The 15,723-nt window shown below is 42.8% G+C and overlaps 2 protein-coding genes across 3 annotated transcripts in view; one reads left to right on the forward strand and one right to left on the reverse strand.

Annotated features, from left to right (window-relative positions):
• fuss (SKI family transcriptional corepressor fussel) overlaps positions 1-15,723 on the reverse strand; it is a 208,480-nt gene that overhangs the window by 123,405 nt on the left and 69,352 nt on the right. The gene's annotated exons all lie outside the window — the stretch shown is intronic.
• On the forward strand, positions 2,395-3,338 carry LOC138926918 (uncharacterized). The gene is made up of 2 exons (XM_070282529.1): positions 2,395-2,592; positions 2,757-3,338. Exons 1-2 carry the CDS (start codon positions 2,395-2,397, stop codon positions 3,336-3,338), a joined length of 780 nt encoding a protein of 259 aa, XP_070138630.1.

The raw sequence follows: 15,723 nt of genomic DNA on the forward strand, positions 1-15,723 counted from the left end.
CACGTGTGACAGCGGATTTTCGTCGTCAGAGTACTAGGCTTATATCCATTTATATTGTTGTGCAGGAATACGACTCCCAACATTGTTCTACGATTTGTTAAGGGGGGGTAAGTTTATTAGTAAGAGTCAACTATGATACAAAGGGAGATGAAGATTTAAATCTCAGCTAAGTCTAGTGGACTTAACAAATAGAAGCAAATAGAAAAAAATTATTTTTTTTATAGAAAGAAATTATATTTTTTTTATGAAAGAAGTTGTGTTTTTATATTTAAGTAGCTAGAGAAATCCCAAAAGATTTAGTTAACTCAACAGGAGTGAGTGACCAACTGAATAAAATTCTTTACTGAAGTCTGTGTTAGGGGAGGACACAATAAACTAGTGGTGAAAGGTGATCGAAGAGCAAAGGGGTTGCAAAAGAAGAGTAATTAATTTTTTAAATAAATTTGGAATTCCTGACAATCAAGAGACGTCTCTGTAATTGGCAGCTCTTTTTATGTAAGGAAATTATTAAAAATTCATTCCACATAAGGAGAAAACAGGTTTTCAACATAGCTCGCCAATAACTGTTAACCATGAACACAACCGAAAAAAAATTTAGACAATTACTTTTTCTCAGAGCAGGAGACTTACTTTCTTTTGGATTTGGTTTTCGGTTGAGTGTTGAGAGATTCGTAAGCTGCTCGCCTACTGAACTTCGCTCCGTGAGAGATCTGATTGACGTTCGCACAGAGAGATTCATTATAAGACCGATTGACCGAAAAAGTCAATTGAAAAAGTCTTTTTAACAAATTTATATTTTTTCGATTTTAGCTTGGCGATTTTAGCCTTACATTTGTATAAAAATGTAGTAAATCGTGGTTCTAATTTTGTTTATTTCCCGGCCCATTTTCATCTTAATTATTTTCTCTGAATATCCAAATATCCATACACACATACTTACAAAAAAGACTTTTTAATAGTCTCACAAAGTCAAATGGTCCTGGAAAGAACAAAGCAATTGGGAACAGAAAATAAGGCTCGACATATGAGCGAGAGTAAAATTTTCATACGAACTAGGCAAGCGGTTGTTCACGGACTTTTTGATCAAAGACTTATAGACGACACTTATTTTGAGACCCCAGCAATTGGTTATCAGTTCTTTGCGAGCTATGGGTTTTAAAGATAAGATGAAAAATGTATATAGAGGTTTGCACAGAGCTCTAGCACAGTAGCACAAAGCCTGGTACTGCATCGCGGACTAGGAAGTGAAGTGAAGGTAGAACGAGACGGACGTGGTTGTGCCACGTCCTGCTGATGGGCCTGTTTCACGGCCTCGTAAGGCGTAAAAAATAAGTCGGTGAACTACTAAGCACGTTGCACGGCTCACCGTTTTTCTCGGATTGCTGTCTCCGGAACCCCCACTGGACGTCGCTGGACAGGGGGGGCAGGGGTAAGCTTTCTCCTTCTCTCTCGGCAGCCACGTTTTCCCGCGTTGCAAATTCGCCCAATTTGGGTTGTGCTGGTCAGTGATGCGGGTCGCTAAACCAGCTGATCGCAGCTGACCGGTAGTGGGTCCAGCCCCGCCAAAACTGGTAGTACCCAAAGAGGGCGCCACTTGGCGCCCTATCGTTTCTGCTAACGCCACCTCCAGAGGGTGGCACCAGGTGAAATTTCCATAGCGCTCTTATGAGAGCGGGCGGAATCCTAGGAGCAGTGCACAAGGTCATGGATCCGACCATTGTCCAACCCCTCCGCCGCGGCGGTGCACCATGGTAACGGGGCTCTGGCGACCGAGTAGGGGCGGTATATCCCCCATCGTAGCCCCGATTTTCCACGTCCACCTTCCGCTCCTTCCTACCCCAAATCCTCGTAGCGTCTGTCCCATAATGGGCGGCTACGGGGTCTGCGTCTGAGCCATAGTGGCCGGCAGCGAACCCCGAACTTGGCAGAAGGTATAAAATGCAAACCTGGCTGTAGGTATAAAAAGCAAAACCTGAAGGATGATGTTCAATAACTTGAATACTCCAGGTGGCAACCACTTAAGTGGAAATCCACTCGTGGGAAACCATCCGTCGGGGCACGGATTCTGGAGGCCCCAAACAACATCCAACCCACGACTGACGAGGCAGTGGCTAGCTTGGCCGCCCCGGCAGTAATCGCGACAAGCCAACAAAATGCGGAGCAATCCTCAGCCTTTCTAAGCAGCTCTAAGATCCTGCGGTCACCCATTCTGCAGGCAACAAGGAGCACAAAAAGGACGAGGGAACAAACCAGTCCATCGGAACCCCAGAGATCGACTCCAGCCAAGAGGACGAGAGCTACAACAGAGCAGCCTTGCTCCAGTATGCTGGCGGAGTTAGAGGCGATACTGGAGGACATTATCGAGCAAACCCACGAAAAAAAAGATAGGGCAGGATGCAAGTGATCCAGCTCAATCTGAATCACTGCAGAGCGGCGCAGGACCTTCTTCGACACACCGTAGGCGAGGTGAATGCCGACATAGCTATTCTCAAAGAGCCGTACAGCGTCGGTCCAGGCGAGGAGTGGGCGACCAACAATCAGGGCAAGGCGGCCATCTGGATCTGCAACAGTTCCACGGAAGGGCCAAGTCAAGTGAGGAGAGGCGAAGGGTTCGTGAGAATCCAGTGGGGAGGTACATGGTTTTATAGCTGCTACTTAGCCCCAAGCCTCTCCCTCGATGCTTACTGCAAGGCTCTAGAGGAGCTAGCGGATGATGCCAGAGGCAAACACCCAGTGCTGATAGCAGGTTATTTTAGGAGTGGGGGAGTACCACCACGAATGCTAGAGGCAGAGCCTTGCTGGAGATCCTAGCACCCCTGGACCTGGCCCTTCTCAACGAGGGCAACCAGAAACCTTACAACAGAGCAGCCGCCGGTTTCATCATCGACCTGACCTTCGTCAGCAGTAGTTTGGCACGGACTTCAAAGTGGAGAATCGCCGACAACTACACGGCCAGTGACCACGAGGCCACACTTTGCTCGCTCGGAACCAGCCAGGCGATCTCGAGCATTCCCCCCTGCGGCAAGGCGTTTCGGCAGGACACGCTGGACGTCCATCAATTGGAAACCCATGTGCGAACGGCGGAGCTTGATCTCCACGCGACAGCCAACGAATCTGCGGAGGCGCTTTTTACGGTCCTTGATGTGGCCTGCAAGGCAAGCATGAAGGCGCGCACGACCTTTGCTCGGTATCACAAGCCGGCCCCGTGGTGGATCTCGTCTCTCCGCAAAGAGTGCCTGAGGTCTAGACGATCACTGCAGCGAGCTCGAGGCACCGACACGGCACCTTCGACACGGTGCAAAGGCACCTTGAGTTCAAAACAGCTAGGAAAGCACTGAAAACGGCCATACGGGACAGCAAGCGAGAGTTGTTCCTCAAGCTATGCGATGAAGCGGAACACGACCCATGGGGACAGGCGTACAGAATGGTTTCAAAAAGGTCAGGGCGGAGAGCCAGCCCCCCTCCGACCCGGTAGCACTGAAGGCGATAATTGATGTCCTGTTCCCGAGCGAAGGGAATCCGCCCGGCTATTTAGAATTTGAAAGACGAGTCGGTGGAAGCAGTTACAGCAGAGGAGGTGCTAGCGGCCGCTCGGATCCTAGCCTCTAACAAAGCTCCCGGCCCGGACGCGGCGCTAAACCGAGCGCTCAAAGTGGTTCTGGCCCAAATACCAGAAAAGGTAGCAGCCATTTACAACCAGTGCTTGTTCGAAGGATCCTTCCCGAAGGTGTGGAAGAAGCAGAGGCTCCTTCTGCTAATAAAGCCAGGTAAGCCACCCGGCGAGGCCGCATCTTACCGACCCATCTGCCTTCTAGACACGGTAGACAAGGTACTGGAGAAGATCCTGTCCATGAGACTCCAGGCGGCGATAAGCAAGGAAGGTGGACTGGCAGAGGAGCAGTACGGGTTCCGGAAAGGGAAGTCAACGGTGAATGCCATTATGAGGGTAAAGAACCTGGCAGCAAGCGCCATCCAAGGCACCAGATGGAATGGGGGTGCCAAGCAATACTGCCTGGTTACGACCCTGGACGTAAAGAACGCCTTCAACATGGCGAACTGGTCGCGGACTTTCCAAGCCCTGAAGGAGCTGAGGATCCCGGTATACCTGCTAAAGATGTTGGACATCTACCTAAGCGATAGAGTACTCCTGTCCGACACGCGGGAAGGGCAGAAGGAACTAGTGGTCTCCGCGAACTAGTGGGAACTAGTGGGCTCTGTACTGGGGCCGCTCTTGTGGAACACTATGTACGATGGAGTCTCCGTGGTGGCGAAAGTGGGGGCATGGATGTCTAGCGCCGGCCTTCCCCTCGCCCCACATAAGACGGAAGCAGTGCTAATTTCGAGCCGGAAGAAGGTCGAAACAGCGACAGTACATGTAGGAGGAGTGGCCGTTACCTCGAGGAGATCCATAAAATACCTAGGGGTCTGGCTGAATACAAGGCTCTCGTTCCGGGAGCACCTCGAGTACGCCCACAGGAGGGCGAGCGAGACGACTTGGGCCCTCTCGCGGATGCTCCTCAACATCAGAGGCCCGAGGCAGGAAAGGTCTCTGATATGTAGTATCGATCTGGTTTACAGGTTTATCGTTTTTAAAGAAAACGAAAAATAAGTGGCCAACGACCCCTTGTTTATTTTCTTCCCAGAACTTCTAAGAATGCGGCAAAAAAGAATGCGGTCAAGTTTGTTTCAAAAATTTTCCACGCTCCACGAAATCGCGAAATTCTGTAGCGCCAGTACTGGAAGGTTTTTTGAAAAACTGATGGCAAACTATTTCTATATATAATATATAGGGTGCGGCGCTTAAATCCGGACAAATTTATTTGTTTATTTAAAAACAAATTTATTTAAGCAATATATGAAAAAAATTGAAAATTCATTTACAGAAATACCAGTTGTTCCTGCCGAGAGTAAATTACTCTATATAACCTCCTTCAGCCCTAATGACCGTCTCTATCCTTGTCCTAAAACGGTCGCATGCTCTCTTTAAAACAGCGCTGTCCATATTGGTGAATGCTGCTTCGATAGCGGTGCGTAGAGATGCGACGTTAGAGTGCCTCGACTTGTAAGTAACCCTTTCGACTACGCTCCAAATATAATAGTCCAGGGGGTTCAAATCCGGGCTATTCGGGCAGTGGCGGATAAAAGGGGGGGCGATAGGATCGCCCCCCCCCCCCCCCAGTTTCTGAGAAAGTTGCTTGACTTAAATGCGTCCCGACTCCTCAGGAAACGCGTGAACGGAGTGAACTGGCGTGATCTTCGGAAACCTGCGAGTCGCCAGTCCTTCCTTGCCCCACTTCTTTCCTTGTCTATCACTCCTCCTATCTCTTCGCCCGCGTGATTGGCAAGGAACAAGCAGTTCAAACACTGGGGAAAAAAGAAGGGCGTTCTTAGCTACTTTAGTAGCAAAAAAAATTGCTACTTCGAAATGAAGATGTCGTGACTGGCACCAGGGTTTGCATTTACTACTCCGCAGCAGCGAGATGCATAAAAATATTTCTCTGCTATTGCTACCGCTGTCACTTTTCCGAGAGCGGAGAAAAATTAAAATTGTCTGCTCTGCTCTGCTCCGAGCTTTAAGAGCGAGAAGTTTAAAACTATAGCTACCGCTGTAGCAGAAAAAAATATTCTGTGCTCCTCAAAGCCGTAGCCAAAAAAATAAAGCGAGAGCAGAGCAGTGCAACAAATATTTTTGTATGTGCTACTGCTCTATCGTAGTTTTGTTTTTTGTTTTATATGCACCCTCACTGTGTGACCACTTTCTTTACCTCCTTTCTTCCTTACCCACTTTCTTTACCCTTGTAGGAATGATTTGTAGGTAATAACAAATATTAATAAGTAATAATATTTAATATTTAATTCATTCAGAAACAACAAATAAATATTAATAACTCCTAATTAAATCAAAATTAAAAAATTAGGCTATTTTAAAATTATTTAGTAAATATTTAATCGTCGTCTTCAAATAAACTCAAGTTGTCGATCGCATTATCTAAGTGTGTTGAGTTTAGGCGAACAAGGTGTATATTTTCGAATGTGTCGTGGCTGAAACGATTTCACGACTGTACATCACATTAATACAAATTTGCATTTATGAATAGCGTTAGAATTTTAGTTATATATATGTTCCTTAAATATCGAATGAGGTTATGAATAAGACACTTAATAAGACACTGAATAAAACAAAACACTTATGTGCAATGTACAGTGTGTTTTTACTAAAACTATAGAATCACTTTATTGTTTGAAACTGCGTATAATTTTTAACTATTTGCCAACTGCTACTATTTGCTAACAAGAAAGGAAAGCTAACTTCGGGCGGAGCCAAAGTTTATATACCCTTGCCGTTAAAACCGGATATATATCGCAAACATCGGATATAGTTGACCGATTCTTATAAAAATATCATAATAAAACCAATTCATTACAATAAAATATCTAAAAACAAGAAAGCAAAGCTAACTTCGGGCGGATCCGAAGTTTATATACCCTTGCAGTTAAAACCGGATATATATCGCAAACATCGGATATAGTTGGCCGATCCTTATGATTACATCATAATAAAACCAATTTATTACAATATAAAATCTAAAAAAAAGTTCCAAGCTTCTATCTTCAAAAATACGAAAGTTGATATTTCTACCAAGTACCATTTACGATCGTTCAGTTATATCGCAGCTATAGGATATAGTCGGCCGATCCTAATGAAATTTGGTAGGTTCGATCAACTGGCCAAAAATATAATCTGTATTAAGTTTCAGCTTTCTATCTTCAAAAACACGAAAGTTGGGTCATTTCCGATCGTTCAGTTATATAGTTATATATAAGATATAGTCGGCCGATCCTTTTGAAATTTGGCATGTCGTAATGGTTTGCCAAATATAGCTCTCGTGTCAAATTAAAACTCTCTAACTCTAAAATCACCAAAGCTATACCTTTTCCGATCAATCAGTTATATGGCAGCTATAGGATATAGTCGGCCGATCCCGGCCGTTCCGACTTATATACTGCGTGCAAAGGAAAGAAGGGTGTGTGCAAAGTTTCAAGTCGATAGCTTCAAAACTGAGAGACTAGTTTGCGTAGAAACAGACAGACGGACAGACGGTCAGACGGACAGACGGACAGACGGACATGCTCATATCAACTCAGGAGGTGATCCTGATAAAGAATATATATACTTTATAGGGTCGGAGATGTCTCCTTCACTGCGTTGCACACTTTTGGACAAAATTATAATACCCTATGCAAGGGTATAAAAAGTCTTAAGCTTCTATCTTCAAAAATACCAAAGCTTGTATTTCTACCAAATACCATTGCAGATCAATCAGTTATATGACAGCTATATGATATAGTCGACTGATCGTTATGAAATTTGGTACGTCGGGTTATCTGACCAAAAATATAATCCGTACTAAGTTCCATCTTTCTATCTTCAAAAATACGAAAGTTGGGTCATTTCTGATCGTTCAGTTATATGGAAGCTATAAGATATAGTCGGCCGGTCCTTTCAGAAATAGCTCTTCTGTAAAGTTTGAAATCTCTAACTCTAAAAACACCGAAGTTATACCACTTCCGATCAATCAGTTATATGGCAGCTATAGGATATAGTCGGCCGTTTCCAGTCGTTCCGACTTATATTTTACTACTGCGTGCAAAGGAAAGAAGGATGTGTGCAAAGTTTCATGTCGATAGCTTAAAAACTGAGAGACTAGTTCGCGTAGAAACCGACAGACAGACGGACAGACGGACATGCTCATATCAACTCAGGAGGTGATTCTGATCAAGAATATATATACTTTATAGGGTCGGAGATGTCTCCTTCACTGCGTTGCACACTTTTGATCAAAATCATAATACTCTCTGCAAGGGTATAATTATGATCGCCCTCCCCCAGGCAGATACTTGTAACCGCCCCTGTATTCGGGGCCAGAACTCTTTGCTCCAGAACATGTCCACGTTATCCGATAGCCAGTTTTGCACTAAATGGCTCGTGTGGGTTAGAAAAACCTTCCCTTGACTTTTCAGAAGCATTGTACTTGGATGTAATATCGTATGCAGTTGATCTCGGATACCCGTTGAATCAAATTATTTCTGTCGGCGAACGCCCAGCGCGAAGACTTTCGATAATCGCGGTTCTTCGGTTGTACTCCGCACTTGTACGTAACATCCCGGCCATTTTTAGGTTATGACTATTTACGAGATGCCCATGGTCTACAAGAACGCTAGTAGCGACCTCCGGCGGAGTGACTATGTGGCGGGAAATTCAAATTCAAATTTGTCCGGATTTAAGCGCCGCACCCTGTATATCTAAAAAAAAATTTCAGTATATGGAGACATTCCCATATATGTACAATTTTCCATATGAACGGGCTAAAATTTAGAATGCGTGGAATTCAAAGACTTTAAGAGAGAGAGCTTATGTAACAATAATTTGTTGCTGAGAACCCATACCCTTAAAGTTCAAACTTTAAAGTCAAATTGTGGGTGGACGAGATGAGTACCGGCTATAAAATAGTCGGGAAACTCGACTATAGCCGTCCTTTCTTCTTTGAATTGTATTGGTAAAGATGAAGCTGAAAAGTTATGACACTGCCCAGAGTTATATACATACATATGTATATAGTCCCACATTCACAAATTCAGTTATTTACCAAGAAATAAGAATATGCAGCGTAGGAGATCTCACCTACCAACTCACACCCGCAGCAGGCGATACCGCTCTTCAATAACATAAAAAATTCTTGCAATCACTAAGTTCCGAATCCTAAGAGCACCCTTACTCTCAAATTATTGTATACAATTAAGCATTTCTTGTTCTTGTTATACCCTTGCAGAGGCTATTATAATTTTGTCCAAAAGTGTGCAACGCAGTGAAGGAGACATCTCCGACCCTATAAAGTATATATATTCTTGATCAGGATCACCTCCTGAGTTGATATGAGCATGTCCGTCTGTCCGTCTGACCGTCTGTCCGTCAGTCCGTCTGTCCGTCTGTCTGTTTCTACGCAAACTATTCTCTCAGTTTTGAAGCTATCGACTTGAAACTTTGCACACACCCTTCTTTCCTTTGCACGCAGTATATAAGTCGGAACGGTCCGGATCGGCCAACTATATCCTATAGCTGCCATATAACTGATTGATCGGAAAAGGTATAACTTTGGTGTTTTTAGAGTTAGAGAGAGTTTTAGATTTTTTATTTTAGTTAATTGGTTTTATTATGATGTAATCATAAGGATCGGCCAACTATATCCGATGTTTGCGATATATATCCGGTTTTAACTGCAAGGGTATATCAACTTCGGCTTTAACGAACACTTTAACTTTAACTCAGCAGAGTGGACTATTTAATTTCACTATGCAATTTCAACTAATTCTGTGCGATGACAGAGAATTATACTTGGAGCCATCGAAAGAAACTTAGACGGACACGTCACACGATCATTAGGCCTGCTGAGCATAGAAGATTGGCCTACCTTACGATCGAGACTGATTGCTGAATTTAAACCCCAAACACCGAACTACAATCTACTGGCGAACTTCAGGGAGGATTTCAAAATTGCATTTGGAAGGTAACCAACCCGATTTTCATATTTATGTACGGGCGATTAAAGATTCCATTTAAATACTGATCAAGAAGTTAACAATACAATGATTCACTATTTTGGCCCATCATGATATTACATTCTTTTTTTTTTTTTTTGTAAGCTTAGTTTGTTTTTATTGGATCACTCTTTATGAGTCTAACAATAAGGTTGCAAATCTTAAAATAATACAATATCTAACAGTTTGTTTTGAACTGAATAGAGACTACGTGGTCTTAATAATTAGCGCTGGATTGGGAGGTCGTTGCGGCGAAGACGAGAACTGCTGGAAGCTCGCGTGAGGGCTCTCGCGAGATGATTTGGATGTACTGATAGCCTGTTGTAGTACTTTGTTTTGAATTGTGCTATCTCTTCTCTGACGAGTGGTATGTGAAGGTCCCTGTGAATGTTTTCATTCCGAACGTACCACGGTGCCCCGGTGATGGTTCTGAGAATTTTTGATTGAGTTCGTTGCATTATATCCACACTGCTGTTACTGGCATTCCCCCACAACTGGGAGCCGTAGATCCAGATTGGTTTCAAGACGGTGTTATATAGGAGTACCTTGTAGTCCAAGCTAAGGGGCGAGCGGCTATTGATAAGCCAGTGGAGGCTGTTGGGTTTGAGCTTAAAATGCGTTCTTTTGGCTTCAATTTGGCTGCGCCAGGTAAGCCGTCTATCGAGGTGTACGCCAAGATATGTTACTACATGTGCTATCGGAACCACTGTGTTGTTAAGAATAAGTGGAGGGCAGTCTTGCCTGTTAAGAACGTGACGTGTTTGCATATTTGTTCGTTAACTTTAATTTGTCAGTCGGACAGCCATTTCTCCACTGCCACCAGGTGTATAGCAAGTTGCGCCGTTGCTTGCTTGGGCATCTCGAGCGGCTTAGGATCGCTGTGTCATCTGCAAAAGTGGATGTGGTTAGATTCCTGCTCGTTGGGATGTCCGCAGTGTAGATAAGGTAGAGTGTTGGTCCAAGCACGCTGCCTTGAGGAACTCCGGCTCTAATGATGTAGTCATCAGACATGGCTGAATTACATCTTACTGAGAATTTCCTGTTGTATAGGTATGACTTTAGAAGTTTGTGAGTGTTGGTTGGGAGCATTTCTATAATTTTGTGCATTAAACCTTCGCAGTTCAGTACTCTCCGCAGTTCATCGCAGTTCAGTACTCTCTTTGTTCGAATGTACTTCGGATTTCTGAGGTGATGCGGTTGACTTGCTCAATGGTTCTGTGTTTTTCTCGAAAACCGAATTGATGAATCGGGATTTTGTTGTGTGTTCTGAGATATGGGGTAATGTGTGCCAAGAAGCATTTTTCAAAGAGTTTTGATAGACACGTTAGTAAACTGATTGGTCTATATGATGAAGCGATTGTGCGGTCTTTGCCAGGTTTTGGTATCATTAGAATGATCGACTTTTTCCATCTCTCTGAAAAGTGTCCGTGTCTCGTTATTGCATTGAAGAGCTGGCAAATAGCTCGAACAGCACAGAAAGGAAGTTCAATAATAATTTTTGGTGATATTAGGTCGCATCCTGGAGATTTTTTTGGGTTGAGTTGTTCGTTTATGATTTTGAGTAACTCATGCGGCCTAAATACAATAGATTCATACGTTGATGTTTCGATATCTGATGTTGCTGGCAGTGAGATCCCGTTTGATGATATGTTGGGCTGAAATACATTTTGAAGATGCTCTGCAAATCTGACGGCTCTTTCTTTGTCGCTTCGAGCCCAGTTGCCTGTGAATGTCCTTATTGGCATTGCAAATTCGATTGGTGCGCAGAGAGATGAGTGTGCTCTCCAAAGTGGGAACTTGGAGCTCATTGGGGATAACTGTTCTATGTAATGTTTTTGGGACCTTTCTTCTTCATGACGAAGTGCAGCTGAGAGCCTCTCTGTAGCGTCTTTTAACCTTTGTTTTGCGGATGGTGATCTGTTGGATTGCCATTCTCGCCGTGAGCGTCGCTTTGCTAGAACGAGCTGCTCTATTTCAACGTTCGTGTATCTATTATTGTACGAAGTTTTTTGCGTTTGTGGAGTTGATACGCGAGCTGCTGCGACCAAGACGGATTCAAGAGTGTTTGTGGATAAGTTGATATCAGCTTCGTCATTCAAACGTGGATTCAACTTAATGTGCGAACTTATATATTTATTGTACTTAAGCCAATTGGTTTTATTCGTTGTTAGTCAGAATGGTTTATCTACCGCAACTGGATGTAGATTTAGATGAAGAAGTACAGGCGAGTGATCAGACGATAGATCTGGTAAGGAGTTGGCACTTATCAGGTTGCGAGGAATGTTTTTTGTGACTGCAAAATCTATCAAGTCTGGGAGTTTTCTAGGATCTGTTTCTAGGATCACCAATATATAGGTGTCCCAGGTGACACACAGTCTAGCTTGTTGCTTGCTTTTATTATTGCATTGTACAACTGCCTTTCCTTAGGAGTCACAAGTCGAGATCCCCAGTGCGTGTGCTTGGCATTGAAGTCTCCTGCTGCTATAAATTGTTCGCTCAGAGAGTTAAAATATTCCATGAATTGAGATTCTGATATTGTAAACGAGGACGACAGTATACGGCGGCAAGCTTTAAAGATCGGGAATCCATTTGCACATCTATTGATGTAGCTTGCATGAAGTTAGTGGCGAAGCTATTGTGGAAGCAGTGCTTGATGCGATTTCTTATCAGAATCCCAGTGCCTCCATGAGCTTTCCCGTTTGGGTGATTCGTGTCGTAGAATAGATAGCCTCGAATTTGAAAATTATATTTATTTGTGAGATGAGTTTCTGCGAGTAGCATTACATCGATATGGTAATTAATAAGGAACTGAGTTAACTCGAGTTTGCGCTGTGAGACGCCGTTGGGGTTCCACAGTGCTAAACGGAGTGGAGCCATTGATTATTTAGTCTGTTTAGTCTGTTTTTGAGCAACAAGCAGCTCAATCAAAACGGTCTGGTTTCGCATAAGATCTTGCATAGTTGTCTGCATGAATGACATGAACTCCATCATACTTTGTTGAAGATTACATATCATTGTTTCAAGTTTGTTCGTAGACGGTTCTTCAGGTGAGGGGAAACTGATGATCTTGGATTGGTGGGAGCGGTACATACTTACATACTTAATATCGTTAATTAGTATTCCACAACATGAGGAAATATACGAAGAACATATTTATAAAAATATAACTCTACTCAATAATAAAATAATATTAAAACAAAAAAGGAAAGCTAACTTCGGGTGGAGCCGAAGTTGATATACCCTTGCAGTTAAAACCGGAATATAGAATAGAATCTATACCAAGTTCCAGCTTTCTATCTTCAAAAACACGAAAGTTGGGTCATTTCCGATCGTTCAGTTATATGGCAGCTATAGGATATAGTCGGCCGATCCTTATGAAATTTGGCATGTCGTAATGTTTTGCCAAAAATAGCACTTATGTCAAATTTGACTCTGTAACTCTAAAAACACCAAAGTTATACCATTTCCGATCAATCAGTTATATGGCAGCTATAGGATATAGTCGGCCGATCCCGGTCGTTCCAACTTATATACTGCGTGCAAAGGAAAGAAGGGTGTGTGCAAAGTTTCAAGTCGATAGCTTTAAAACTGAGAGACTAGTTCGCGTAGAAACAGACAGACAGACAGACGGACAGACGGACATGCTCATATCAACTCAGGAGGTGATCCTGATCAAGAATATATATACTTTATAGGGTCGGAGATGTCTCCTTCACTGCGTTGCACACTTTTGGACAAAATTGTAAAACCCTCGGCAAGGGTATAAAAATGCAAACCCTTCTCAGAATTCTAAATCACACAAATTCAATACAAATACCCAAACCCAATATCGACCAAGTTACCCACAATACTCTCAACCATTCCAACCTCATTTTAATCAATACATGAAATCATTTAGACCCACCTATACACAGCGGATTCCTAACAATCAAGCTTTGTGCATAAACAATTACTCATAGCCAATTACTCATAAGAATCCCTTTTTAAAAAATTCTAATAAAACTCATAGTCTTCAAACAGCATTTTTTAAAAGAAAAACAACTATAACAACTATCCAAATCAAAAAATACTATCTTCCGGGCTACCAAACGACTAAGACCATCGCACAGTGAGCAAATAAAAATTTTGTAACAGAAGCAGGCGAACATGGGAACTAAGTGGTAACGCCTTAAATATCGATTGGGCAAAAAGCGTCAGGAGATGGTAGCCCACCTTGTCTCCGTGGGTCCCCAGCGAACGCATGGAGAAGAAGAACACGTTCTGCGCCGGTGTCTGCAGGGGACGCAGAGCACGTGTGAAAGCCCAAGAGAAGCAAGGAGGGACGGAGTAGGCGGATTCAGTGGATAGAGGACCGAAATTAACCTTGTTCTCATCAAGGATCGCTCCTAACCTTGTTCTTTTACAGCGGAGTTCAGGTCAAAGACCCGGCGATGGCGAGCTCAAACACGTGGGCATAAAGCTAGCGGAGCCTGAAGGGCGTAGGAGAGATTATATACAGGTCATTCGAGATCGCGTTGATACCCCGATGAGGAAAAAGTGACCTAAAGGCAGGCGACAGTGCGTAAGTTTTTGTTGAGTTTTGAGTTCGGGAAGCATTTTGCGACCCTTAAATTTTGAATCACTCACCTACCGGTGGCATTCTGAAAGCGCTGCCTTAAATACCAAATCTATTCGGTTCCGTCTGCGCTTGGGACCAACCCCCAAGCTCGGGTACTATCCTTGCGATAATCCTACTGTGGTAGCTTCAATCGGATAGAGCAATTAAACCTACTTGTTACTTCTTTATAATTCGCACTCTAATGTTCGCTTACGGGCACGGCCCCAGACCAATGTAAAGTGACCTGCGTCTCTCAATTTATTTTATTTTTTAAACTTTAATAGTTATGATTAGGCGGTGAAGATTTCGAATATCATTCTAGTTTACGCCCAACATTTTAGATTTAAGAGATAACAAATAGAATTTATTATTTTTAGTTTGTTTGAATGTTCAGAAATGTTTTGTGGAGTATACATAATAAAATGTTTATAATGTACTGATGAGCTTAAGCCTAGTCTGGTGTGTAACCGCCATGCTACCCCATACCGTTCCAGGATACCGTAGTGGGCAGGTCGCTGGCCCAGGAGTCTTCAGTGAGAAAAGACAGTTAGGCGTGCGCTTTTCGATAGGCTAAGTACGCCTTCAATTGATTTGGAATATTTTGATGGATAGCAGGGACCCTGCGGGGAGAGAGGGGGAATCCATCCACTAGCCGACGGAGTCTAGGTCAGCAATCGCGTGCGCCTCATTCCTCACCCAGTATGTTTGAAAGCAAGGTTTCTGCGGGATATCTGTTCGTTTCAATGTCCATTGACGAATTAAGATATCAAGACGCGCACGTATACGAAGTATCGCAACATAATTATTATAAACAATAGTATTATGAACACAACACATTTAACTAAGATAAAAATGGTAGAACATAATAACGTTTTAAAACTAATTTCAGAAAACAATACCAAACTTTACATAACTATAATAACTGTTGTTATTATTCTAATTATTTAACTTGTCCTATAAAATTCACTTACCATTTTATATACAAAATTAAGGAAACAAGAAAAAAATAATCAAGAACCACAAGAAATAGAATCGGCAAAAACCAGTTGCCTGCCAGTTGCATTGTACCCTATAATTCCAGCCCAAATATAGGCAACCCTTTTTAAGGGGAGGGAAGTGACATATACATATTCAGTTACGTACCAAGAAATAAGAATAGCAGCGTATGCAATCCCGCGCTGAATCAATGTAAACGTGACATATTCAGTTATGTACCAAGAAATAAGAATATGCAACGTAGGCGATCCCACGATGAATCAATGTAAACAATCCACACCTGGAGCGGGCGACTTTGCTCCCAAATTTTTTTAAACAAAGAGCAGCACAAGTAAGATTTTTGTAACAAGAAATAAGTCCCAAGCTGAAATGTATCTTACCATATAAAGACGTAAACCTAAATCCTCGTTCATTTATTCTCCTTAGCGTCGTTTTTAGTCAACTGACGGGACATTAGTTCGACTTATTTAAAAATTAAACAATTTTAATAACAATATATTAAAATTATTTATAATTTATTTATATATATTATA

Source organism: Drosophila bipectinata, chromosome 4, assembly GCF_030179905.1.
Source record: "Drosophila bipectinata strain 14024-0381.07 chromosome 4, DbipHiC1v2, whole genome shotgun sequence".
NCBI classification, from domain to species: domain Eukaryota; kingdom Metazoa; phylum Arthropoda; class Insecta; order Diptera; family Drosophilidae; genus Drosophila; species Drosophila bipectinata.